The 27,139-nt window shown below is 45.0% G+C and overlaps 1 protein-coding gene across 2 annotated transcripts; it reads right to left on the bottom strand.

Annotated features, from left to right (window-relative positions):
- Positions 1-1,229: 1,229 nt before the first annotated feature.
- Positions 1,230-26,793, bottom strand: LIG3 (DNA ligase 3). 2 transcript variants are annotated; one of them, XR_009456700.1, is made up of 20 exons: positions 26,237-26,793; positions 25,723-25,866; positions 23,496-23,693; positions 22,309-22,460; positions 21,393-21,559; positions 20,448-20,525; positions 20,152-20,320; positions 19,332-19,487; positions 17,094-17,225; positions 16,244-16,323; positions 13,143-13,230; positions 12,307-12,384; positions 11,473-11,596; positions 10,805-10,947; positions 8,847-8,921; positions 8,478-8,624; positions 7,207-7,381; positions 6,682-6,776; positions 2,836-4,527; positions 1,731-1,815 (listed from the first exon to the last, which is right to left on the bottom strand). XR_009456700.1 is itself a non-coding variant. In XM_006270102.4 (19 exons), the coding sequence occupies exons 1-19, from the start codon at positions 26,727-26,729 to the stop codon at positions 1,582-1,584; spliced, it is 2,928 nt and encodes a 975-aa protein (XP_006270164.3). In that variant the 5' UTR covers positions 26,730-26,789; the 3' UTR covers positions 1,230-1,581. The 2 variants fall into 2 exon arrangements, 1 of the variants encoding a protein (XP_006270164.3); XM_006270102.4 differs by lacking the exon at positions 2,836-4,527 and having other exon boundaries at positions 1,230-1,815; positions 26,237-26,789.
- Positions 26,794-27,139: the final 346 nt, after the last annotated feature.

Genomic DNA, 27,139 nt, shown 5'->3' with positions numbered 1-27,139 from the left:
TAATGTGGAAGCTTGAAACAGCCTATAACTTTGTCATTTCTGGCCTGATTTAGATGAAACTTGCATAAGTGGTAGGCCCTGCTGAAGGCATGATGCCTGCCACATTTCAGGGAGGCAGGTACAGGGGTTTCAGGGAAACTGCACCTCAAAGTCTTGAAAGCAAAACTCATGTCACGTGTATGTGTTAAGCCACAGCTGGGTTAAAACTGCAGACATGATAGCCCCTGCTGAGGCCACAAAGCCTGCCAGCTTTCAAGGAGATAGGTGGAGGGGCTTCCAGGTTCTGGGGCCCTGCACCTTTGGCTGTAGACAGGCAAAACTCATGACATGGGTGCTTATGGGACTGTCTGTCTTGGGGCACAGGGGGTGAAAAGTGCAGGCGTGCTAGGCCCTGCTGTGGGCATGAAGCCTGCCAAGTGTCAAGGAGATTGGTGCAGGGCTTCTGGGGCCCTGCACCTCTAGCTGCTGACAGGCAAAACTCATGACTTGTGTCTGTGTACGTGTGTTTTAAGGTGCACCAACGCAGAAAGCATGGCAGTTCAAGCAATGCTGCCTTTTATGCAGTTTTTCCATTCCTCCCCCAGAGCTCTGGGACTGGAAAGGACCTCAGGGAAGGATCACAGTCACTGGCCAGCTACACAGTCAATAATGAGAGCACTCCTTCCTGACCCTTCTCCTTATTTTAGCTTCTGTTTCCCTGCAGACAAGCCCAGCTTGAGCTTCAAAACATTTTGAAAATTTTGAAATGTTGTGACTTGCCTTGTTTTGTTTCGAAGCTCTGTTTCATTTTGATTTCACTGTTTCAAGCTTGAAACAAGTCAAAACAAAAACTGCCAGTGAAATTTTATACAGCCCTATTGATCTACCCCCACCAACAGCTGCCTCCAACGGGTAAGTCTGTGTCCTGCCTGTATAATCTATGGGTGAACTGATTCGGAAGCTTCTGATCCAATTTGGACCTTTTAATGGGTCTCCCGGTTCGATTCAGATTCAGAGATTCACCCACTGAATCTCCTCCAAATCAAATCAGCTACTGAAGCTTCACACAGCCCTCATAAAAGGGGCACAACATTTAGCCTCACCTTCTTCTGCTTGATTTATAGCAGTGCAGTAAGTACACACTGGTAATACATCTCTGGTGAGTTGCACATAGGGCCAAGAATCTATTTTCCATTTGGATACAAAGCAACTCTGAGAAACATTTATGCCTTTACAGTAAGAGGAGACACTGCAGTTTTATTTATGTTTTATTTATAAAAATACCCAAACTTTAAAAAAAAAAAACAGGAGATGAAACCAGCACCTAGATAAAATGGACTGGGAGAAATGATGGGCAGGAGACAAACAGATTTTAATGGTGCCACCCTGTAGGGAGTGCATTCCAGCTGGCACTGATAAAAGTCAGTGTCACTGCTACAGATCCTGAGAGCCCAGCTTTGAGGAACTCTGGGTGTTATACAGGGTGGTTGGTAGAAAGAGCAAGGAATCTGCATTTATTCCACCTACCTAGTCTCTGTTGTTTCCTGAGGGCATTCCCTACTTAAGCACAGCAAAGCCAACCAAGTCAGCTGCCTTGCATTTTTAGCAGGGGGCTACCAGTCTCCGCTTGCGGATACACTCCCAGATCCAACTGGGTGACACACGCTTAGCTCCAGGGTTCTCCTCAAGGTCCCCTATCACATGCGTTGCAGAAGCCGTATCAAACTCTTGTACAAGGTCCCCATCATATGCCACAAAGTACCGCCGGATTTTGCTGAAGTTCTCCACGGAGGGTGGTAGGTACAGCCTCACCCCTGTAAATATGTCCAGCAATATCTGCAAATTTGGGAGGGGGGGAAGGGGCAGAGAAGAAACAAGGGCTGATAAAAGATTTGACTAGTCAGGAAACTTTCCTAGAAACTATGCTCTGAAGGACACGGGCTCATTCTGTGCATTTGTACAGGATCTGGGACAATACAGCTAAAAGGGCCCTTGTGTTCTCCTGCAACACAAATGACGACGCAGTTTTTGTAATAACAGCTTTGAGAACAGATCAATTTTGTTAAAAACCAAAAATGTTCCATTAAAGCTAAAAAAACCTGTTCTTTCCAGCAGGGCCACCAATTTAGATACAACACCTTAAGGCTGCTTACAGACATTCCCCCCTAAATCGGAGGCCCCCCCCCAAAAAAAATTGCTTTAAACTCTGTTCACCCCCACACTGAACCCAAGGGGCACTGCATTATTTTGACCTGGCTCACCCAATGTCTCTATAGATTGGGTGCTTCAGTGGGGCTTTTTTGGCACTTTTACCTAATAGCTGATTGAATCTACTTTAGATAAAGGCACTAAAAAGCCCCACTGAAGCACACAATCTACACAGCCGCTGCAGAGCCAGGTCAAACTAACATGCTGCTTCTTTCAGTAAAGCTCAGTTTATTTGTTTCTTTCCCCATGTCTGTCAGCAGCCTAAATGGCTCGCTGCAAGACTAGCCGAATGGGGAGTATGTTGGGGAAAGCAAGCCAACTCCCATCTGCGCAGACACATGCTGTCACAATGCAGCCAAAAAGTGCAGATGGCCACAGACTTCTAGCGGTAGAGGAGCTGATGATGCTGCAGGCAGAGCAAAGACAGCCAAAACAATTTAGCTCTTACCAGCATCATTCTCCTGTTGAGACTCTCCCCCAGGATTTCCCTGTACTGACACCAAACTGAAAAAGGACCGACCCCACCCTGCCCGAGACCCCAATCTGTTTTTCCCCATAGTTCAAAGCCCAAGCCCCTAAAGCAGAGAGTCCTGTGACCCAGTGACTAAAGACAGGACTGCAAGCCAAGAGGATATCCTAATCCCATACCTGATGTTTGTAAATTACTCAGTCTTTGGGCTTCAGTTGATCCATCAGCCAGGGGACAACACACACTTCCTCTTGTGAAAGTCAGAGGCTGCCACTGAACTGTTTTCTTAGCCAGGTAGGAAAGGGCCATTGTATTAGCCCTAACTACTACCTCTAGGCCTTGTGGTCACATGGCTCAGCAAGCAAAACAGCTTCTGTTAAGATGCCCAGAGGGAGTTGACTTTTCTCAGTTAAATCAAGTAATCGGGCAGCCCTGCACCTGGTACTTGCTGTTTACAGCAGATAAACTACTCTAGGCCTCGCAGGACAAACAGCCTGAAGCCCAAACCCCAGAGCTGCTCCCACTATTTTTTCAGCAATGTGTTCCCCTGACAACTCCTACACAGCACAGCTATAGCATTGCCGTTTCTCCACAATATCATCTTTTCACTGGAAGTTCAAAACCTCCCCTCATGAGCTGAATGGAACTGGCTCAGTTTGCTACATCTGACATGTTTGGAACTTTGAAGGATTTATTGCCAGTAGCACAGAGACATCCAGATCTTGTTCCTGATTTTTCATCGTGTCACATTAAAGCTCCTTGTCGCTTTTAGAGCTGTTAATAGCTCATTTCTCACTCTCTTCATCTCCCATCACACTACCCTTGCCCTCTGCCAGCAATGCCAGCTGTTATTTTCCCATTAGCGTGCCAGTTTTCTTCCATACTATCCCCTCTCCTTGGAATGCCTTCCCAGACTGATCTGTCAAGCTTCCACTTCCTTAAATCCCTTTTGGACCCACCTTAGGCACAGTAACCAACAGACATTAGCCACTCAGTGAATGGTTAGACTGAAGGTCAGATTCTGTAAAAGCCAAACTCTACAGGACTCTCAAATGACCAGGAACCAACTCATTGAGCACACTGTTCTCCTAAATAACCACACGTATTACCGTGTCCTCCTTCCTCCCCTGGATTCATTGTTTGTTCAAACAATACAGTTACATTGGGTAACAAACTACAACAGCCCAACAAGTTCCAATACAGGACATCAGCCAATCCTCCTTCCCTCTGCAACTGTCCATCACCTCTATACACAGCACTACATAGGTGCAGTAATAAGAGATCTGCCTTCAAAAGAACTGGCACATGCCACTGGTAGAGTCAGGACACCAGAGAGGGACTGCGGGTTTGCACTCAATGGAAAGCCTTGTGCTCAGCCACTCCCTGCAGCCTGCTGCAGAAACATGAATGAGGCAGAGGCACCTGCCTGCCCTTTGAAATGTAGAGCTTGGGTTGCTGCTACTGCTTTTCCCTTTCACTCCCATTTCTAAGCCTGGCTTAAAACCAATCTAGTGGGCAAATACCAATGCTGAACTGCCAAGGCACAAAAAGTGCTACACGTGCAAAAAATGCTAACATCTGGAACAGAGCCAGACTCCTAAATGCTCTGACATGGCTTACAACTGTATAGACCTGTAGACTCTCAATTAAGTCATTTTCCACCAATCCAGACATAAAGCAATGAACAGCTGGCTCTTTTGCATCAGAGAGCTGAGCTAGTGCAATGAATTTTGTTTCAGTCTTTAATGAATAGCTAGCATGCTGCTGGTAAGGGTGGCTGGGGGAGTCTTTAGCTTTTGCATGCACTTCTGATCTGTTAGCACCTTCCCAGGTGCACAGCTTGCCTGCTGCTTCTCTCCCATGTGTCTATTCTGTAAAAACAAACAAGAACTGCCATGAGCCATAGTTCTGATGCTGGGATCGTCCTTTATATCCAAGATTTTGTACGTGCCTGGGGGTACCAGGCACCAGCTGCCCTGCAATAACTTTAACGCCACTGTCAGACATTCAAAAGAAGGTGCAATGGGATCTGAGGCAGTCCCAGCAGTTGCGCCTCCTGCCATGCCCCACATGCATGGCGGGAGGTGAGACTACGATTGAGCATCAGATCCCATCACCATATTGCTGGTGCAGGGGGAGCTCAGGACCATGATCCAGGGCTCCCACTGCAACCAGTGATCTTTGCTCCTGTGGCTGGGAGCCTTGTCAACTGACAGAGCTCTCAGCCACCTGAGCAGGTTGTGCTCCCTGGTAGCTGGGAGCTCCAAACAGTGCCACAGCTCCCATTCAAGGGACTGCATGGAGTGCCCCCCTGCAGCTCGGAGTTAGGGCTGTGCAAGACAGCTGTGTTTCAATTCAGTTATGGATTCAGCTGTTTCATACAGACCGATTTGTTTCGGTGTTTCGGATCACTGTTCTGTTTAGATTTGGAAGACTGGTAGTGATTCCCAGCTGGCAGTGGCAGCCTACTGTCATCCCACGTGCAGATCCGGGGGCCTGTACCCCACCAGGAGAGCAGCAGGCTGCTGTCCCTCCCCCAGAGTGCTGGGATTGGAAGGGACCTCAGGGACAGATCGCAGACACTGGCCAGCTACAAATGTCAATATCAGAACAGTCCTTCCTCCCTTCTTCCCCTGTCCTCCTCTTACTTTGTTTCCCTGCAAGCCTGGCTCCAAAACCCCGAAATTTTCCAAAACCTTTTGTATGGTTTCATTTTGGAGATGTTTCAGAGCCTTCACTTTTGTTTTGGATTCAGCGTTTTGGGTGCTGAAACACCTCCTAAACAAAACGGCTGCCAAAGTTTCACACAGTCCTACTGGGAGTCCCACTGGTATTCAGCACTCCCAGCCACAGGGGGATACTACTCCTGTGGCTAGAAGCGCTGTCAGCTGATTAGGGCTCTGAGCTGGAACCCCTCATTAGCTGACCAGTGCTCCCAGCAACAGGACTACATGGGAGCATGCTTATTAGGCTGGAAGCATTGCCCACATGTTCAATTAAAAGGTGTGATAGGAACCATCAACAAAGTTATTACACATTTTGTATAATCATTTTGCTGCTTATTCCTGGTTTAATCAGGAATTAATTGATTGAACACATAGTCAGGACACTACTTAAGATGTGATTAGTTAATCATGCCTTAAGTGCAGTGTGTCAGGGCCCTAACTTGCAATTAATCATCCTTCTTCATCCTTCCTCTTGGCTCCCTGCCCCTCAGTTGCCTTGGCTTCTCCAGAAGACTAGATGTCTCTACCCTCCTATCACTTTGTTCCACAGACTGGTTAGGGGATATGGCTTCTTGTGCTTCATCTAGCACATGGTGCAGTGACTCAACTTAGGTTGATGCAGAGGGGCTTGAAAAATCCTGTTGACGTGTCAGTCCCCATAGTTCAGTATGGTGACCTTCCTTTTCCAGAGAGCTGCATCTGTCCTGCTAAACAAGGGGAATGTCCCAAAGCAATCAGTGCAACTCTGCTGGGTCCCCACAACTCCTGTGTAGAACACAGCAACCAGGAATGGACTAAAGTTGAGTCAGAGGAAGCACTTTCCTCTACCCTCCCAATCACCGGATTTTTTGGGTAGATGGAAGCTCCTGAACTCTAATCCGTTAGGCTGGGTCCATTTTCCACAATTCTGTGACTGGCTGGAAGGGAGGAAGGATGTAAAGTGAAGCAATGATACTGGCACTAGCCCTTGTCAGTAGCAAACGCCACACTACATCTCAGGCTTTTCCACACTACATGCCTGACTGACTTGTTGCGTGGACAATGCTAGGAAGTGGTCCTGCCCTGCTCACCTAGAAACACAGGCCTGAGAACACTGCTGCTACCCCAACAAGGCTCAGATCAAGGGAAAGTTGCATCATGTTGTAGACTCCAATGCAGCTGGCACTTAACATAGCAGCCTGGCTGCCCTTTGCACAGCACGCAGTCTCTGGCAGTTCAGGTTTGTTCTGGAACATTCATACATTTTAGTTTTCCTTCATTCCTTCACTACCCCACAGCTCCCCACCCAGCCAACTTTACCTTCTTCCCATTGTCATCCAGCTCGGCTGCTTTCCGCTTCTCCCCTCGTTTATCCTCCACTTTCTTTTTGGGGGTCATATAGACTAAATTGTTACCTGTCAACAAGAACCCCCTGCATTGTTAGTGCACATGGCTGATACAGGTGTGTTTTAAAGCAGTTCTTGAAATACAGGTGAGTAGGGAAGGAGAAAAGGGAAAGGTGCTGGCACATCCAGACTGGCTGCGAAGAGTCAGGAGGTAAGTTTCCAAGAAGAAATTCCCCATCTTCTTTCCTGATCACCTCCAAAACTTGTGCTGTTGCTGCTTCTGCACTGGCATGATGCACAGGTTGTCTATCCCTTTCCCTGTTTGTCAGCATTCAAACATGAAGCTACTCAGGAATTTGGAAGGAGATCAAGTCTCTGGGGGCAGAACAATGGAAATGCTATAATACAGGGACCAGCTCCAGGAGAAAGCAAGTGACAGAATGCCATTAACTGACCCCAGCCATCCAGAGCCCACCCCCTTTGGAGGGCACTACTTTACCTTCAGACTTCTTGGTTTTTGCAGGCGACTTCCTTGGGGGAGTTTTAGGAGTATTGTGTGGTGTGGAAGACCCTGAATTTCCATTATTCTCTCCACTGCTACCAGCTGTAGATACTTCTTCCTCTCCAGCAACAACACTGAAATCAGACTTCTCTTTGGAGAGCTGGTACAGCTCCTGCCATAAAGAACAAGGAAGATATCAGGATTGTGTACAAGTGCTGTGATTCCAAGCTCCTGGCAGGCTGCCATTTAGACCATGCTGATATGGAATATGCCTATTTTCCCCTTACAATCACTTCTCACTAGGAAGGAACAGATGGCAAATGGGATGTCACAAACACCCCTGCCCTGACTGTGAGAAGGAGGACAGCAGGAGCATCCAGCCAATGCAGTGCCATTGGCTGGATGTTGTCTGAGAAGCTCACCTGCTTGTCTAGCTGAAGCTGTCCTTTTAGCTAAGGGTGACCTGTATTGCTTTGATGGAATGTAGAACTATGATGAACTTAGAAGAGAAAGTTATCTTGGTCAAAAAATGACTTCCTCCATCACTGTGGCTGTTACAAGAGGTAATGCAACAGCCTGCTGACACAGTATTTCTCCATAGTGCACTATTAAGAACACAAGTATTGCCATTCACTGGGTCAGACCATAGGTTCATCTTGCCTGGTCTCCGGTGTTGCAGTGGCAGAGACTGGATGGTGAAAGGGAGAATGAACTGGGTCTGACCAGGGTTTCTTCCACTGTTTCTCTCACTTGCAGCCTCTACCATTTAAGTCTGGGAAATTCTGATTCAAAGGCTGTATCCTTAATTCCCGTACTCAACAGCTACTAATGCCCCTTTCCTCCAAGAACCTGTCCAATCCCTTTTTTGAATGTGGTTAAACTGGCAACTTCCACAACATTTGATGGCAATGGAGTTCCACACTTTAAATTACACACTGTGTAAAGAACTTCCTCTTGTTATTTTTAAATTTACTACCTACTAGTTTCATTTTGTGACTCTCTAGCTATCCCTAGTTATTTTGTAACTTCTAGTAACTCATCCAACAGCCTCAGAAAAGCCTTCTATATAAAAACAAGATGCACAGCAACAAAGCTCACAAAGCAAACTCATCCTAGTGCAATTACCCAATTTGCTACTATGAACATGGCTGCCAGCAAGTATTCCATTATGTACAGTGCAGTCAGATTTTGCCTTTTCTTTAAGCAGCTTCCCTCAGGATTTCCATCATTACCATGCTGAGGATATGCAACTAAATCAAAAGCCTCACCTTGAGTTGAGGGAGATTGGTGGCTGTCTTCCAGTCTTTGTCATCTCGGATCCGGGTACAACGAGGGAAACGAATGGAAATCCCATCTGCCGTGTGGGCTTCTGCTTTAGAGAACTCCGCACCTGTTATCTCCCACACTGGGGCCTTCTAGAGAGAACACATTGGAGATCTGTCAGAGAGAAGGCCAAATCTTTGTAGGCCTCTCATTAATCTACTAAACTGGACATGTTTGTATCTCTGCACCTCTTTCCCAAAAGACCCAGGTAAAACTGAGCTAAGCATTTATATACATCTCTAAAATCACTATGAGGTTTTCAGACAGACTTAACTCCAGCCAGAAGTACCACAGAGGATGTGATGAGCACTTACCTTTGGGTCTGGAACAATGAAATCTGGATAGTAGAGCTTATTTATTTTTAGCCAGCTTGGAATTTTATTGGGATCCTAGAAAGCCAAGAGGAGATAACAGAAGCATTGATGATAATCCATGTGATAAACCTTTTCTAACAGAAAAGACCTGCTAAAAGGTTAACTTGTTTGATTAGCAACAGCACCTACATCCTGTACAGAATCCAACCCCAACAATCCTGCTTCATACATCAAAAATGTGTGCCTCAGAATCCAGCAACCAATTTACTCTAAGGCATAATGCCCGAGTTGCTTTTAACTTGGTTACAACAACATTCCAATACATTTTAATCTTATTATACAATTTTCAAGTTACAGTGATATACTGCCAGGCATACTGAATTTTTAACTTTCTAAAATGTCAAGTACATGCTTCAAGCTCATTCATTTCCAGAACTTAAATCTGCATAGGTACTTAAATAAGAGTGACCCAAGATACTACACTTATGGCATGTACAGACATTTGCTCTGCCAGAAGAAACTCTCCAACAGGTTATTCTTCTCCTGGAGCAGCCATTTTTACTCTGGGAGAAAAATCCTGAACATGCATACATTCACAGTTTCTCCTTAGAGAGCAGTGACTCTCCCAGAAAACAAATGTCTGTACATAGCCTGGAGCCTCACAGAGACATTCAGTTTCTCTTAGGAGAGTTGCTACTCTCTGAGGAGAAGCCACAATTGTACAGATGTTCAGGCTTTTTCTCCTAGTGTAAAAGTGGTCATTCTAGTAGAATAATAACCCATGAACAACTAGAGTTAAATGGCTCCTAGGAGAGCATCTTCTCTATAGGTACCTTCTGAGAGAAGCTGCAGCACTGTCCTCCAGCATCCCAGTATGTTTTCTCCCACCCAGAGGTCCAGGGAGACAGCGTATTGCTTACGCTGGACTTTACTGCTCCAGCCAAGCAGGGCCCCCTTCACAATCCCCTCATTGTGCTGCAGGGAAACAGCCTGCAAGACAGTCTGGGTCAGCCAATCAGGGCTGCTCCGTGCACTGCTATCATCTCTTGCCAGGCAGACTGAGAGCCTGCAGAGCAGGCCGAGATGTATGCACAGGGGCCCCTGGTTACACATAGTGGCTCAGCAAACCCAGAAATCGCCTAGATTAGTTGAACACTAGTATACAGTCTTATATGACCAGGTTTTAACTCTGGAGTTCAAAAATTTTCACCTAGGCATTTGTCATGCTGAACCTTCATCTGATGGTTGGGTTAGTTAAAGTAAACTAAGGCCCCCCTCTACATGCTATATGTATTATACAATTACCTGGTTAATTAAGCATTTACTTTAGATCAGCGACATGTGCAACTACCATGCTGTAAGAAGGTCCAACCAGCTATAAAGTTAGGGCTGGAAAATGCATAATAACTTTATAGCTGCTTTCTATCCAGCTTTAAATTTGTCATCTGATGGGGCTCCCAGCTGCAGGGTTGCACCATGCACTGCTGCGGCTGGGAGTCCCAGAGCTGACAGGACTCTCAGCCACAGCACAGTCCCATGGGTTGCCATGGCTGGGAGTTCCAGCTGTGGCAGTGGCCCTATGATTGTGTGGATTGTGCTTTACCTGACTGTCTAGAGGGGCCCTTAAAATTGCAGTTTGTTATCTAAATATGGTACATGACCTCCCACATATCGCACGTGTACAAATGTAAGGGAATGCCCAATGTTCAGAAAGCTGGCAGTAACTGAAGTTCAGTTTGGCTGGACAGATTATGGATCTGTAGTGGAAGGTCTCCAGAGATCTTTAGCAATATCTTCCATCATTTAAAGCCATTTTAGGTTATGGTTAGGCCCCGACAGTCATTTCTGCTATCTCTACTCACTCACCACTTCTACTTAAGTCAAAGGGGGAAGCAGCCCTCTCTCAAGCCAATTGCTGAATGTACTCCTAACCAACCCAGTGCTAGAGCCCACCTCACCTTGCTGATCTTCACCATGTCCAGCTCATTCTGCAGGCGAGCTAAGGTGGCATCATCATGCCCACCAGAGCACTTTGTCACCGTACACCATTTTTCAGTCTTGGGATCATAGCAGCCCATTAGGAAAATTGACATCATTCCACCTGGAACAGAGAAAAGGGGGTTTCAGTGTCAGGATACCATGGCCAGCCTAGGACTTCACATTTCACAAAGCAGCAGCAAGCAGTAGCTCCACCCTTGGGACTTGATGCTTGTGACCGATATTGTGAAGGGCAAGGATTTCTCAGGCTGCTATCTTTTACTGGACCAACTACATAGCTGGTACAGAGCAAGAAAAGCTTTTGAAAGTAAGACTTTCTTCATCATCACTGATATTCTCAGGTAAACTCCAATGCACAACACTTAGTGATGAGACTGTGCTGGGCCACAGGACACCAGCCAACTCTCTCTTGCCCAATGCTTTTGCACTCTATCCCACAGTGAAGCCTGCTGTTTGCACATACCATGCTTTGTGATATAGATCACTGCATACAGCAGTAAGTGCTATATCCAAAAAACAGCCTCATAAAAGGGCAGCTGTTGAAATTAGCCAGGCAAAAAACCAGAGATTCTTTTCCTAGCTGAAGAACAGGTAAATTACAGATGCACACTAGTTCTAGCAGACACACCTTTACTGCCTTGTCCGTAGAAAGCTCCCAGAACCACCAGGTCTGCTGTATCAGCCATGGCACCTTCATTTAGATAGTCCTTTTTCACTTTCAGCCAGTGACGTTTTCCTGGTTCATAGGTGCTCTACACAAAACAAGTAAGCATTCCGGGTAAGGAAACCCCATTTGTATTTCTGCAAGGAACCATTAGCTGGCTACAAGAATACCTTTGATTCACAGGGACAGGTTTAGATCAAGATTTCCACTGTTTATGAAAATGACCATCAACAAAATCTAGAGATGACATTTAAAAAAAAAAATGCTGGTAGGCACAGTGTTTTCATTCTTCTAATCTCAAAAAATTTTACAAAAGCAGGTAAATATCTTAAGTACCCTTTAAAGCACATTTATGCAGACAGAAACTAAAGTGCTGAGAGATGTAGTGCTATATCTATGGTCAAAACAGAGTTGTCCATAAAGGTCAAGGTTTTTTCCTCCAATTCAGTGTCCTAGCAGTGTGGGCCACTGTTTATAGGGCATGTATAAGTACTGCTAGCCCCATTTATAGAGAGGTTTCATGAATTTAAACGAACACTTAAATGACAGGGACACATGCAACCAAGTAAGAATAAAATTACTATTTAGCTAAGTAATAACAGTAATTTGAGGGTTCAAGAGGAGTCAGTTGTACACCAACAGCCCCATTTTTGGAATAGTTCAAAAGGTTACATCTACTTTTAAAGAGCTAGACTCCTTTAGAACAATTCAGTATTAAATATCATCTTACAGTGAAAAATTGTTAATTCGCAGGTTCTAGTTTAATCCAAAAGAAAATATGGACATTAGTACACTTGCCTTTATATCCTTCAGCACCAGTCCTTCCAGTCCCTCACGGATGACTCTACTGATCATATCTGCCAGATCTGAAGCTCTCTGGAAGGGAAAGGAAATGGCTGTGCTAAGTCTCATCCTCCTAGATGGCAATGTGTACCAGGGATTTTCCACTGGCTATTCTTACCATTCTTCAGGGGGAGCAAAAATTCACCAAGAAAAAGTACCTGAAGTGGCAAACAATTATCAAACACCATCAGCCAGCTATTTTCAAAGAAAACAGCTGTCCCTCAATATTTTTTTGCCAATACTAGCACAGGACTTGGCAGCAGGAAGGGGAAGGATGGGCTGTGAAGCTATGAAGTTCTATGCATGGCAACTGAAGTGGCCACTGAATATGTTGTCTCTATAGTAGCTAAATGTAGCCTGGCAGCAATAGGCAGGCTATTGTCTTAGATGGAATAGTCTGCAGCTCCTATGTTCTAGTGACAGCTTTTTCACATATAGTTGACCAGCTAAAGAAAAACTGCAGGACATGCAGAGTAAGTAGATAATGCAGTGATTCCAGATCACTTCTAGAAACAGTAAGGAGGAAACAAGAGTCAGCTGAATCCACTGCACCCTTTATATTCCTGGGTTGGATTTGAGGGCCGCTGGGACATATGCTCAGCCCCAGAAAAGCATCTCATGTTGCATACATGCATACCAGAAATATGATCCATGTGGATGATCATTTGAAGAGTTGCTAGATGTGCAGCCTTTAAGCATGTTGCTATTAAGTCAATGAGAGGTGTAAAGGGTCAGAGTTCAGATGCAGAATCTGACGGTAAACCCTTCTTGCTATTTGAAACTGAACTCACTGTGACATGCTTCATCTCGGAGAAGAGGATCCGGCTGGGGATTTCAACCATGTTATCATGGAGAAACTTACGACGCTCACACAAAGGCCTGAGAAAGAATAGATGCATCAACAAAGGGCATATATCAAAAAAGAAAAAGTACCTCAGCCGCTATGTACCAGACACCTGAACATTAAGAAAAAGCTACTTAAACACCACTTAGCAAATAATTTCTCCTTTACAATGCCAGGAAATGAAATCAATATTTTATACACCACCTTGTAAAGTACCATAAACTCCCATGTAAACAAATAAGCCAGCTTTAAATCATGGATACTAATTTCAACTCATAGATGGAGCCTGTGTTTAATGCTGAAGCCTTTTAGGTCTTTGATTGTTCTGAGGATAAGTGGAACTGCAGAGCAGGACTCTGGTCCACTGGTTCTAGCTCAAATATTTCATTGCTGCTATCAATCTATTAGCATCCTTTTAAAGTGAAATTCAAGCCAATGGTGTTATTTATATTAGAATACTCAGGCTACAGAGTTCAGTCTCTCTTGTGCAATAGGATTTTACTATACAACCTGTTTTAGAGCGGGTGACAGCATACTATGACTCCCACCATGCAACGCTCCATTGTGTGCAAGCTGTACAGGTCATCTACCCTCCTATTAAGAGAGGTTATTCACACAGGTGATCCCCCAATTTTATTGAAATTAGATGCAGTTTTTTGTCTTCCAGCAACAAAGAAATGTAGCAATTAGCTGGGCAAAGTCTGGAAGGCCAAGATAATTCAGATGCTCTTATACCCAGCTTGTGTAATATGCATATTACAATATTTACTCAATTAGATGAGGTTTTCTCCCGCCCCTTTAACAGGAAGACAAAAACTCCATGTCTTACAATACAGTGCAGCTGCTGAAGCTGGGCAGTTGGAGTGGCAGCTGCTGCCCATTTGCCTCCCTCCCCAACATCTGCATACCCTGCCATTCCTTCCCTGCAGCTCATAGTATCTGCCCCCATTAAGCAGCTTCTTCCTCTTGTCCCCTCTTGTGCACTCCTCCTTATCTTTGCTCCACACTAGCAGGCTCTGTCCTCTCTGCATCCTGGAGAATACAAGACATGCTCCAGCCCAGCCCTGTAGCAACACTACCAGCTCTGCAGTACTACAGGGCCTGGCTGGAGCCATGCCCCACACCCCAGGCTGCAGCAGGGATGGAGACTGCAGGTGCAGAGTACGGTAAGGGGGGAGAGCAGGGGGAATAAGACTTCAGGGGGGGCACAAGGGGAAAATTCAGGCAGTCTGAGACTGTGGGGAGAGCAGGCACAATGTGGGGTAAGGAGGGGCAGGGGGGGAAGAAAGAGGCAGCAGGAAGCAGGCTGCCTACCTCACACTGCCTGCACCACCACCTCCACCACACTGCCCACTTCCTACCACTTTCCTCCCACTGTCTGCTCCATTACTGCACGCTACTACTCCCCCCACCCAATTGCCCCATTACTGCTCCCTGATCTTTCACCACCACCTGTAGTGGTTTGGGGGGGAGGGGGGGGGCAGGAATAAATTTAAGATGATCCTCCACTAATTAGATTGCATACACTGAAAATTATAATAAAATTTATAATTTTCCATGTGTAGAACCTAATTATTGGGGGGGGGGGGGGGGATTTTTTTACATTCCAGGTCACCTTGTATTTGGGTAAATATAGTAAGTTACTTTGCTTAAACTTTAGAGCCAATTTTTTTGGATGAACTATATATTCACAAAAAAAAAAAAAAAAAAAAAAAAAAGGATTTCAAGGGACTGAAGCTATTTGCCAATTTAGGCTGAATTCAACAAGAATTTTCATTCAAAAGGGTAGGAAATATTTTTTAACATGTCAAAACATTTTATTTAGACATTCTTCAAATGGAAATATTTTATTATGGAAAATGTCAAACCATTTGGTATCAATGTTTTTAAATAAAGCACTGACTTTGTTTTAAAACACCATTTTAAACACTGGCTTAAACTAAAAATAAAGGCTGCTTACAGATGTGGAAAAAAAAAGAAAAGAAAACAGCACTTTCCTTTTAGCTCTACATGCCCCTGCACTGAGCGCAACACAGCACATGCCCAGAAGAGGAATCTAATCAGTTTGACCTGGCTTGCCAAGCATCTGTATAGCTCATGCACTTCAGCAGGGCTTTTTGGTGATTTTACCCAATAGCCAATTGAATCGGCTATTAAATAAAAGTGCCAAAAAGCCCTGCTGAAACATGTAAGCTATGCAAAAGCTGCAGAGCTGAGTCAAATTGATGCAATTCCTCATCTGGTGAAGTGGTGGGGTTCCCCCCCCAAGTTTGTCAGCACCCGAAAAGGGTTAAAAATAAGCCCAGAAAGAAAGAACTTTTTGTTTTGGGTTAGAACAAAATGATAAAACATCTGTGTTGCAAGAGACAGACAAGTCAGAATACACAGCTACTGTAACAAAGCCTATAAGATTCACATATTCATAGAGAGGCATAAATGTTAAAACATCTAAGTGACTTTGGTGTTCAAATCTCATTTTTGAAGCAACTCAGGCACTACTAACTGGATCCATATGTGGGACATGTGAGGGTATCCTGCCACAGCTTTAGCACTGAACAGCTCTGCAGTCAGGACTCAAATTTGCAAGTGGCCCACTTTGGCAAACTTAGGCAGATAGGGAACTTAAGTCAGCAGAAGCCATGGATAAGTTGCAGCTGAATAGTTTTAGACAAAGCAGCGGGTGCAAAGCATACAGGCGCATGAATCAGTTTGCAGACCTGGTCCCTAAGAGACTGTCTCCTCTGCAGCAGCAACACGTCCAGCTGGCATGTCCCACAGAATGCCCTGCAGACTCGCATGCTCCAAGCCTGGAAAATGTGCCAATGAGACTAACTCCAAGGGATATTCCTCTAGTTTCCAGGATACCTAAGAACAGCTAGTGGGGATGAGGCCTGAGCAGCCTCTCAGGGTCATGCAAGTCAGATGTGCTCAAGACACGCAGATGCTGCAGTATAGTTGGCCCAAGTGAACTTTGGTGCTTTTGAAAATATTTTCTTGGCCCTGTTTCTCCATCCTGAACATCACTGGACCTATGTCTTTCAAACATACCTGTCCATCAGGCTGACATCATTGAAGTAAACACAATCAAATACAAACAAGCAGACATTGGCATCTTGGAAAGCAGCTTTCTGTAAGGCAATTAAGAACAGTTAAAGAAATCCACATGAACTACCAAACTACTATGCACATGGCAATACTGGAGAAAAATGTACAAAACAAATATATGAAGTAACAGAATTTTTTTTTCCATTTAAGCTTTGTTATAGTAAACAGCTGTTCCTTGTAGACAACTTGGATTTAAATACACTGTAGTTCTTTAAAATACAAAACAAGAAAAAGAAACATTAATTTGCTACTGACAGGGTAGCAACAACTGCATAGATATCGATGACTTCCAGCAAGTGAAACATGAGTTGCTTCTGCTTTGAGAAAACCCAGACATTATATTGATGTTATGTGAACGGCTCCTTATAAAAGCAGTAATTTAATTTTCAATATACCATCCTGATCCTCATTTCAGTTCAACATAACTGCGTTTTAAGTCATACCGATGTATACCTAAAATCAGAGTGTCACACTGGCCTCTTCTACCTCCTAGAGCGTTAAGTTGAATAATAGCAGAGAACCCTATAACTTATTTGTCCAGCAACTCCTTTCATTATTTGCACCAGGTTCAAGTTCTCCAAATACAAGTACTATCCTACCCCAGCACAATGTATGTCTGAGCTTATACTAAGACCCTGAGCTCAGAAACTTATCCTAATGCTTGGTTCACCACTGAGCCTATCAATGACCCAACATGGCAAACAGTTTTACTGAATATTTTAACAGACTAAGGCTGTAAATCTCTGTTAATTTGAAAAATAAAGCAATTCATAACAAGAGCACTCTTTTGTACCTTGTGGACTCCAAGGGTCCCAAAAGGGAGTGGTTTGCCTGTTTTGTTGTCAATGAGAAGAACTTCTGAATCCAAGATCATACTGTGTCCACCAGGAAAAGCTCTGGGGATGAAGTCCTTAAAATGGGCCACCTGAAAAACAAGAGGCAAAGACTTATTTGCTTACCCTCTGACAACATCTGCCAGCAAAGTCATCCCTCCAGGACATGTTGTGAAGAAATGCAGCAAGTATGCTCAATATTCCCTATTCAGACCACAATTCACCCAATATTCTTCTCTCTCTCAGCTGTAAGTGACCTTATTATAACGGAGAGAGAAATCCATAATGGTTCCTTGAATTGGAACTATATACATACAAGAATTTACTGGTGAAACTGCAGGAGATGTATCAATTTTGTGCAGCATAAGGCTGCAGTATTAAACCTAGCAAGCACCCTGAAAAGGCATTCACAAATCACACATCCAGTTACAATTAACCCCTGGCTCTAGTGGAAGCCAAAGCATCCAACCCACAGAAAAGTCCTCAAGTAGACACAAGGCAGGAGCAACTGTATAATTTTCATGTAAGACTTTCATAGGGGGCCATGAAGACATATAGAAAAGATGCAGCAGCAATGTGCTAGGGCATGAACTTTAAACAGATCAAATACTCGTATCAACAAGCCCAGACTTCTGTTTCCAGAACAGGACACAGCAAGTCTTTGTTCTCCTCCCTGCTCACTTGGACTCTGAAAGACAGATAATAAGAACCAGTCCTTTCACATGCCATAAGATTCTACTGGTGTATACAATAAATCTCCTAACTCTCCAGGAGTATTCACCTGTAATGTAAGGCCACTCAAAATCTAACAAGGGCTAAGCATGTACAGAATGATTCAGAATCCCTCAACTCCTAGCAGAGCCTGGATGTTAGTCAACTGACAGGCGTCAGTCACAAAGGTTTCACTAGTTTGTACAGCAGCACAGTTATTTGGATCTGCCCGAGTTTTATAAAAGCAGCACTTATCTGCAAATGAAAATTTCAAACAAGAGATTTTTTATTTAACTCAGGACACAGCAAGAGACAAAACTTCTGCTCCCTCTCTTGTATCGTTCCTTAAAGCTTCTCCTTCAAAAATGTTGTCACTACAGATGAATACTTAGATACAGGAACTCTATTTATTTATTATGCACTTTGCTCCCAAATCCTGCAAATTCAAGTCAAACTAACAGCAGAATATTCATCCCTTTGGTTTTAATTTCTCTTCACTGCCTATCTTCTGTTCACAGATCCATACCCCCTGAACATCCAACACCAGCTCCTACACACCCTTGCCAAGAATCAGAGAAGTAGAAGGAAAAAGTAGGGAACAGGCTGACCACACTTTTCAGGTACTGGGCTGTAGTTTGTGGTTGCAAGAACAAAAACACAAAAAACCAAACCAAACCAAACAAGTCATTTAGTATTTTGCAAAAGCATTTTATAAATATCAGGCAAGCTCCATGAGCTTCTGTGAGAAAGGTATTATTTAGATCTTCCTGCTTGGGCAAATTCCGACTGCCCTGGGCCCCATGCTTGGGGGGCGGCCCGCAGTCAGTGCAGTACTAGGCCCTGCTGTGGCTGCCATGTGCCTCCACTGCTAAGCACCACGACAACCATCCTCCCTCCCCTGCCACTAGCTTCGCTGGCTCCAGCTGCTTGCCACACCACATCCCCCGGGCCCTGCACAGGTTGATAAGCCCAGGGCCCTGCATACCCCTAGGGATAGCTCTGGTAACCACACTTTCCAATGGAGGCACTCCCAAGGAATCAATCAGAGAGGGAGAATCAAGTGAGAGATCTGGGAAAAAACTCTGACCCCAGTTTCTGATGGGGTAAAATGACGATGCATAATTTCAACAAGTTTAATGCAGAGATTAAAGGTATTGGGGCAGGAGAGAAGTAAGTAAGAGAAAAGAAAAAAGTGAGACCTCATAAAAAAATACCTATATCACTCCAAACAGCTGCCTACTGTACCCAGAAGCAGTTGGCAGAGAGGTCGAAAAGCAAATTATTTAATTGACAAGTTTCAAAATACCACAGAGAGGCTAACAATGAACTTTGCTCACCATAATGTAAACTGTGGTTTTCAAGAATCACAAATTACCTGAATACACAAAAGCCTGAAATTGGGCTGTATTGTTCCAGGAACAGATAGGGGAATACTGCCAAGGTAAGCATCTAGCCTGTTACTGGGGATAGCTTGGGACTCTCCTTACTTTGTGAGGAAGGACTGGCTTGAGGCTTCGGCTGAAGTAGCTGAAATGATCTCCATTCTTGTGGACCTGCACTCGCTCCCCATCATACTTGATCTCTGCGTACATCCCATTCGGACACTTCTTCATGGCATATTCTATTGACTTGCAGGCTTCAGCCTTACAAGAGGCAGGGAAGAAGAATTCAATTTTAAAAAAGTTACTTTTAAAGGCATTAACTGAAACCACTTTCATGAAGTTTCTTAAAATGGACTAATACCACATTCTTTTAAAAACAAATCTTGCTGTCAAGGGATGTCTCTTAACACTCACACCAACTCTCTCTCTCTCTCTCTCTCAATTTAAGTCCATCATTCTATTTAGAATCCTTTTCTTCTTCCTGAGTAATTATGCCTCTCCAGTGTTCACCCCTCTAAATATTTGGAAGCTGCATATGCCACCTAGGGGGGGTTCACTTGATTCAAACAAATATTTAGCATTTTTTGTTCCAACCAAAAGAAGGTAAGCTTTGTAGATCTGAACCTCTTCTCCTCATAAGAGTTGAAATTATTTGCTACCAACCTTTCCAAAGAAAGGCAACACTCTGGGCTATAAGCAGAGAACAGGACAAAAAATTAAGCTTAGAGTAATCAGTATAACACATTGCATTCAGGCCTCTGCAAAAGAACAGTTCAAAGCTAGACATATCACCATAAACCATCACCCCATAATGCATAACCATTTAGGTACCAACTGCTTCTCAAAGGTTGAGATCTCGGGTCATTTTGTGTGACAATCCCCAGTTTCTCCCTCTAGTGCAGGGTACACAGGAAATCCACATTACCAGCATAGGCTGAACAGGGGTCATCAGAGAGGCCTGCACACTGAGGGTTCGCTTCAGACCCGGCTGCTTCTCTGCCTCCTGCTGGTTTCTTAGCACACGCTCCACAACATCCTGAAGATTGCGTGATGCTTTGAATGCCTCATAGGCATTTGGATCCAAAGCATCTAACCTTTAAACAGTTAAGGGAGAAGAAAAAGAAAAGTTACTCTAATCAGCCCCAACCTCCCTGCCAATAGCTCAAAAGGATTGTGTCTGTTTTGGGTTTCATTTCTTATACAATAAAAGGTGGGACTCACACATGCTTTGCACCAGCATTCATTTTCAAATCGTGCTTTATAAGCCTGATGATGCATTTCAGGTCATTGCCCGTGCACCTAAAATGCAAGAAGATCCAGTGAGCTAATATTCTTCTGACCCATTACTTCAAGATAAAAAAGGAAAAGAAAGACTCAACCGTTTGCAACAAGAAGCAAAGCCCTTTGTTGCAAACCCCTTGAGAGCAACAGAAGGACTAAACTCAGGAAGAAGGTAGAGATGAGAGAGCCCCCACCCACTACAGTACAGATTCTAGTGTACTGCATCACACTGCTGCAGTACAGTAGATCCCCCCCACTGTTATTTGTGTTACATAAATAGCTAAACAGATGGTGCATCCTCATTTCAGTTACGCTACCCCTTTCCAGGAAGGGCTCTGCTAAAGGGGGAGTAGATGAAAGCCATACACTGAGGTCACAACATGGGAAAACCCTTGAAGCTCCCATGATTTCCTGTCCATGGTTGAAAAGACACAATTATCTACATTCTAGGACAGAAGTATCAAAATGATCATGAACCCCAGATTCAAATCCCAGCACAGTCAAATCCTTCATGCATCAGAATCAGAGGCAAGTGAGTTCCAGGTCATTTACTCCAAGTAAACTGAAGAGAGACTCAAATGCCTAAAGCTAATTCAAGATAGTACAGCATTTAAAACAGGGATTTGCATCTCTCACTGTTATGCTATGAGTTATTTAATTGATTCATCCATTCCTGGGAGGGAAAGCAAACTAATGGGGTATACATACAGTTTACAAAGTAATTTGCAATGGTGCTACAGAAAAGCAACTATATGCTTAAGATTGCTAAAAAGCCAGAGAACACACTTATCTATCCAAGACAGAATCCCATTACACACACAAACATGAACTAGGGATTGTCCTGGTTATAATCTTACAGCCTCATTTACAAGTAAATTGCCTTACCTGCGAGTGATACCCTGAAGCAGAGTTTGCTGGTCATCCTCCTTTGTAAGCTTTGACAGTCCGATTAGGAACTCATCCACTTCTTGGATTGTGAGGAGACTTTTGGCAGCTGGAGGACAGGACCTGCTCTCCTCAAAAAAGATGCGGACTGTTTCTGAAACATCTCCCTGTCTCCAAAAACAAACAATACTGGAATTTATCAAAGGTCTGGGAGGGAAACAAAACAAGAATGATGGGTCAGTGGGGATGAAGTTTGATTCCTAAAACTAGATCCTCACTAGGGGGGGAACAAAGGAGTCTGATATCTGCAGGGAGAGTTGTAATGGCACTGAGTTAATATTTTCATCTGCTTTCTGCAATACCATGTGCAAAGGACAGACAGTATCATAATATCTTACCATCACTGTACTTTCCACTGTTGTCACAATGCAATCTGATTTCACAGTTCTTACAGAACCTGTATATCAGTCACCCACTTCACTGGAAACCAATATAGACCAAACCTAAACGAACAGAGTGATCACCTTTATTTCATATCAATTGCACATTATTTTTTCCCCCTGGGTGTTTATAAAAAACAGTTGAAGGGGAATAAGCCAGACAAACCAATAGTTCCAAGGCAGCAGTGGCCTAGATTTCACTGCATCAAGGTGTGATCATCATAATATTGGTAGACTTTATATTAGACTACCTTCAGTCTTGGCTCCTATGAGCAATACATCACTGCTTTTGATTGTAACACTATTATATGCAAGGTTCCAGGCTGCAGTAACCTCATGATAAACTGCCAAGATAAGAAGGACCATCAGAACGGGCTCCAGAAAGCTTATTGTTTTTTCAAGTGGAAAAATCCATAGTTTCGATATCAACAAGGCTGAAAATGAAGTGAACATGCTATCTACATCTCTTTACTGACCTGCTCCAGGTCCCGGACCATTTCATCCTGGCTGCAGTTGAAAATTCTGCTGAACAGCTTTACAATCTGCTTGTCATTCAAGTTGTAAATAATTTTAATGACACCCGGCAACAGCAGCTTAATGGTCAGGTACAAGTCACCATGAAAGCCATCTGGAAAAAGATGCAAAGGTCATTAGAAACTGTCAAAGCCTAGTCACAGCCACAGACTCTAGCATCTAACTGCAATGTCACAAAAGAGAAATACTAACAGTAATAGAAAACACTCCAGTGACAGCTCTCATGCATCACCCTATGTTCTTCTACTCCAGCAGGGGCTAACCTTTTTAGTAGGTGTACCATAAATTAGCCTTACACCTTCCCGGGTGTCACTCTGATTCCCTTCCCCTGCCTTAGGTTGCTCTCCTTCCTGCTCTGTACCCTGCTGCTTTGCTTTCTGCTCTGTCTCCTCCCCAATCTGTTGCATGCCACACACAAGCTGCTCATGACAGTTGTGCCACATGTGATACAGGTTGGCCACCTCTCAGTTCTTCTCTATATTAAAGGACACTTCTCAGGGGAATCATCCAGTTGATCCCTTCCTCATCTAATTTTAGTACTGCACATGGGTGACTGGTGCCTCCTGAGTCACTTGCCCCACCTGACTGCACAGTCAGCAACTGGGGGTGGGGAAGAGATCCCGCACAACTGATCCTGCTGACTTGCAACTGGCAGCAGTGTGCTGCTGGCACTTCCGGGTTGGCGGGATCGGCAGTGGGGGGACAGCTTCTCCTGGTGCACTTCCTGGCTGGTGCTCTCAAGGGGGGCACCAGCACTCTCGCCTGCCCCCTCACTTGGGCACGTTAGCTGACAGGGGGTGCACTAGCACTCTCAGGGGGTGCACAAGCACCCCTGTGCACACCCTACGCATCACCACTGGTACTGCAGATTTGGCACCAACTGCTCATGATCTTGCTGTTAGTCTTAATACAACTTACTATCTCCACAATAGTAAAGAGAATGGAAAGCACACTATGGATACCACCCAGATTATATTAGAGATAAGTGGTATAGGGCACAACTCTGGGAATCCTCATCCACAGACATGACTTTTTTGCTTCCTCAACTCCTGAAATAATGCTTGAGGGTCTGGTTAATTGTTTTAGAAAAGCCCTTCACACACAGTGAAGTGTCAAGCAGGAGTCACACCTCCTCCAGTCCCTTTCTGCAGAAAGTCCTGGATGATCTGTGTTTTCACATTATAGCTGGGCTTGTCAGCAACCATGGCGCACAATTTTCTGAATTCCCGCAACAAGCAATCCTTGTGCTTTGGGTCACACTTCTTTGAAGACAGAGTAGACTTGTGGGAAGAATTGGCAGGGGTGTCCCCAGAACTGCCTGGTTTAGCTGCAAGAGAAAGACATACTATTTAAATTTTTAAGATGTAGGCTGGAATGATATGATTCACACTTTGAAGAGACGGGCACCATTGTCCACGCAAGTGGAAAGCAAGAACAATACTAACAAACTGGCAAAGCTTCAAATATGAATGAAATGCACAGCAATATTTGAGAATTTATGATCAAAATCTGAATCAGCATTTAAAACAAAATTTATGCTACTTTAATAAGTCTTTTCCCTTCAGAGCACAGAAGAATTTTCTGGAGCTTAAATCTACCTACTTCAATGGTTTAAATCTTGATGCGAAGAAACTGTGGCGAGTGATGATTTTATTTTACTTTCTGGACTTGCAGCAGATTTCCCCAATATCTGCAACCATGAAGGCAATCTTCAGTGGGTGGAAAAGGCTTGACAAAGGCACAGGTTTTCTTATAACTGTCCACTTAACCATTATTTGTTTTTTTTTCCAATCAACTTCCAAAGATACCTGCTCTCACCAGGAAGATGGAACCTGTCTTGTCAACCTTATGCAGGATCTGGACATCTTATGTACAGTAGGATCAAGTCATCCAAAGATGGGATGACTTGATGAGACGATTTAATTTTAGACTGCATGTGGATAAAATATATTCTATTACAATTATATAAAAACAGCTTATCTGACTGGTGGGCATCCTTTTACACAAGTACTGAAGACAGAGGGTTCAATATACAATCAGTGACTTTGTCAGGGGAGTCAGCTCTAACTGAGCTTTCGTAGGACCAGCGTCTGAGTCTCCAAAGACATTTTTACGTGCATTCCTGGATGGGTGCTTTGATTAGCAAGCTGCGCTAATTAAAAGAGCCCACGCATCCTGCGTATCAGCATTGCCACACTGAAAAAACGGCAACAGGGCACTTTGAACTAAAGCTCATCAGATGGGGCTTATTTGAAAGCACACCACTGGCATTTTGTCAGTGCGGAGATGCATGACGACACTGATACACATGACGTGTGAGGCTGCTGGAGCACATCAATTTGCATGCTCCAGCAGACTTGATTACATGCTGGATTTCCAGCACACCAGAGCAGGCTCTGTACATGTGTATAGGAGCCCCAAGATGCTACCCTGCCCTGCCTTCTGCAAATCTGTAATTCAGTGAGCTAAATCAGCTGCATCACAGTTTCTTATGAAGCTCAAGAACTAACTTGGCAAATGATCAATTTATCGGAGAGGCTTGTTTCTTGTAAAAGAATACCCCATTTGAGTTGGATTCTCGAGTAGCTGTCAGAAGCAGTTTTTCCAATGCAAAAAAAAAAAGTACATTTAGAAATAAAGGGTTATCTTAGTTTTAACAAGCAAAGAAAGGCTGTGTAACAGCCTACATTTTACAAACTTCAATATATTCAGGTATCTGGTTATACAGTACAGTCACACCAGGAGGACAATAGTTGCAGTTTTGGAAGGTGGTGGCTTTAGTTTAACAAACTGAAGTGCTAAAATATATTAGAAAAGCTCAGGTGTTTTATCTGCTTTATTTCTGCCTCTCTTTTAGCATAAAAGGGCACATCATTTCAAAACCTAGCGGCCCTTCAAAGGGGTAACGTAATCAACACAAGTCACAAAAAACAGCTTGCCAGTTCCATATTAGCTTTCCAGATACCTTCACTATTCATACCCCACAGAGAGAGGGGAAACTCCTGTCCTGCTCCTGTTAACGACAATGAGAGATTTTCCACTGAGGCTAAAAGGAGCAGGTTTCTGCTGATTTCAGATGAGACAGTCAAACATTTTTTGTAGTCCCCTTACACTTTCTGAGTAGAATATTTGGTTGGTTTTATCCCTGTTCACACAACCAGAATAATGCAAACACCTGACAGCTGAGAAAATACTTAACATTTTCCTCAAACTAAATATGAAATGTAGTTTGTACTAAACAATCTTCTAGTTTCTAGATGAAAGCTACTGGTGTGAGACTCAGCTTGAAACGCCAGAAATATGAATGCTATGTGAGAAATAAAAGCTTCTCCCAGCATCTATATACCAACTCCGACCTGTGAAACCAGAGAATTTCTTTGGAGATGGATTAGGAACAGCTCCTGGATCTTTCTTGGGGGAGGTTATCTGCCCACTGGGGGACAGCTTAGCCTGGACTGTTGCCTTCTTCTTAGGTGTGCTTGCAGACTTGGATGTGGCCTCTGTAAGAGATGAAGTGTTGAGATCCACAATCAGTGACAGCCCCACAGTATTCAATAAGACTTAACAAGTCACAATGCTTGACAATAAGCAGCTTGTTTCTGAGCTACAAAACATCCCGCCCTTTAGGAAGGCGTTTCTACAGAGAAATAAGCACAAAGTTATGGGGATTGGCCAAGGGTCGCACAGCACGACACAGCAGAGCTGGGACCAGAAACCAGCAGTGGCTCCCAGTGCCCTAACGAGGGGCAGATGACAGGTCACCTTGCGCATGCGTGCGAGTGCCCCTGCCTCTTCTCCCTTGCTGTAACTTTGTTTTCTGTCCCTGCCTCAAGATGCAGGGGGCGGGGGAAGGGGCACAGGGGCTCTCACCCGAGATAAGCTGGTTGATGAGGTCTTTCTCGGCATCTTGCAGCTCCTCCCACCCCTCGAGGTCTGTGATGTCCTCTATCTTCTTGGTGGTGGCACGAGCCCGCTCCAGCTTCTCGAATATGCACTTCACGTGGTACCACTCCTTCATGTCGCCGCCCGACTCGGTGAAGGGGTTGGGCACAACCTTCCCAATGCGGACCATGCCCTTCAGGATCTTCTCCTTGCACTTCTTGCAACCGGCCGTGCCGCGCTTGGCGTAGTCCACGCAGTACCGCTGCTCCGCCATGGCCTCGGGCGCCGAGCACAGCCAAGCGCGCGGGGCGGGCCGGCCGGCGCGCGGGGGGCTGCTCGTTGGCAGGCCCGGGCGCCAGGGACGCGGGCGGGCCCAGGGGCGGCTCGGCAGCAAGACGCGGCCCTGGGGGAGGCGAGGTCCCGCCGCGCGGCGCAGCGCCCCAGCGACCTGCACGAAAAGCCGCCGGAGAGCCGCGGGCATGTGCGGCCGGGCCCGGCTCTACGAGCGACGGGGCCTCACAGGCCGCACTCGGCCCCGCCCCGGGCTGGCGTCGTCACCGCCCCCGCGACCCGTTTAAATCCGGGACTCGAGATCGCGGGCCACCGCGCATGCGCACGCGGGCCCGAGGAGCTGGGGCAGCCGGGATTGGCGGTTCTCCATGCCCCGCCCCGCCCCGCCCCCTCCCCTGACGCGGCACGGAGGCGACAGATCCCGCCCTCGCCTCAAGCACGATCCCCTTCCTGCAAAGCGCGTCACCCCGCCGGTTGCGACTCCTGGGGCTCAAGAGCACGGGGCACCGCGCCTGCGCACGCGGGCCCGAGGAGCTGGGGCTGCCGGGATTGGCGGTTCACCACGCCCCGCCCCTCCCCTGACGCGCCCCGGAGGGCCCT

Source organism: Alligator mississippiensis, chromosome 14 (genome assembly GCF_030867095.1).
Source record: "Alligator mississippiensis isolate rAllMis1 chromosome 14, rAllMis1, whole genome shotgun sequence".
Taxonomy (NCBI): Eukaryota; Metazoa; Chordata; order Crocodylia; family Alligatoridae; genus Alligator; species Alligator mississippiensis.
The sequence above is the reverse complement of the archived record's forward strand: the minus strand, read 5'-3'. Positions and strand labels throughout refer to the sequence as shown.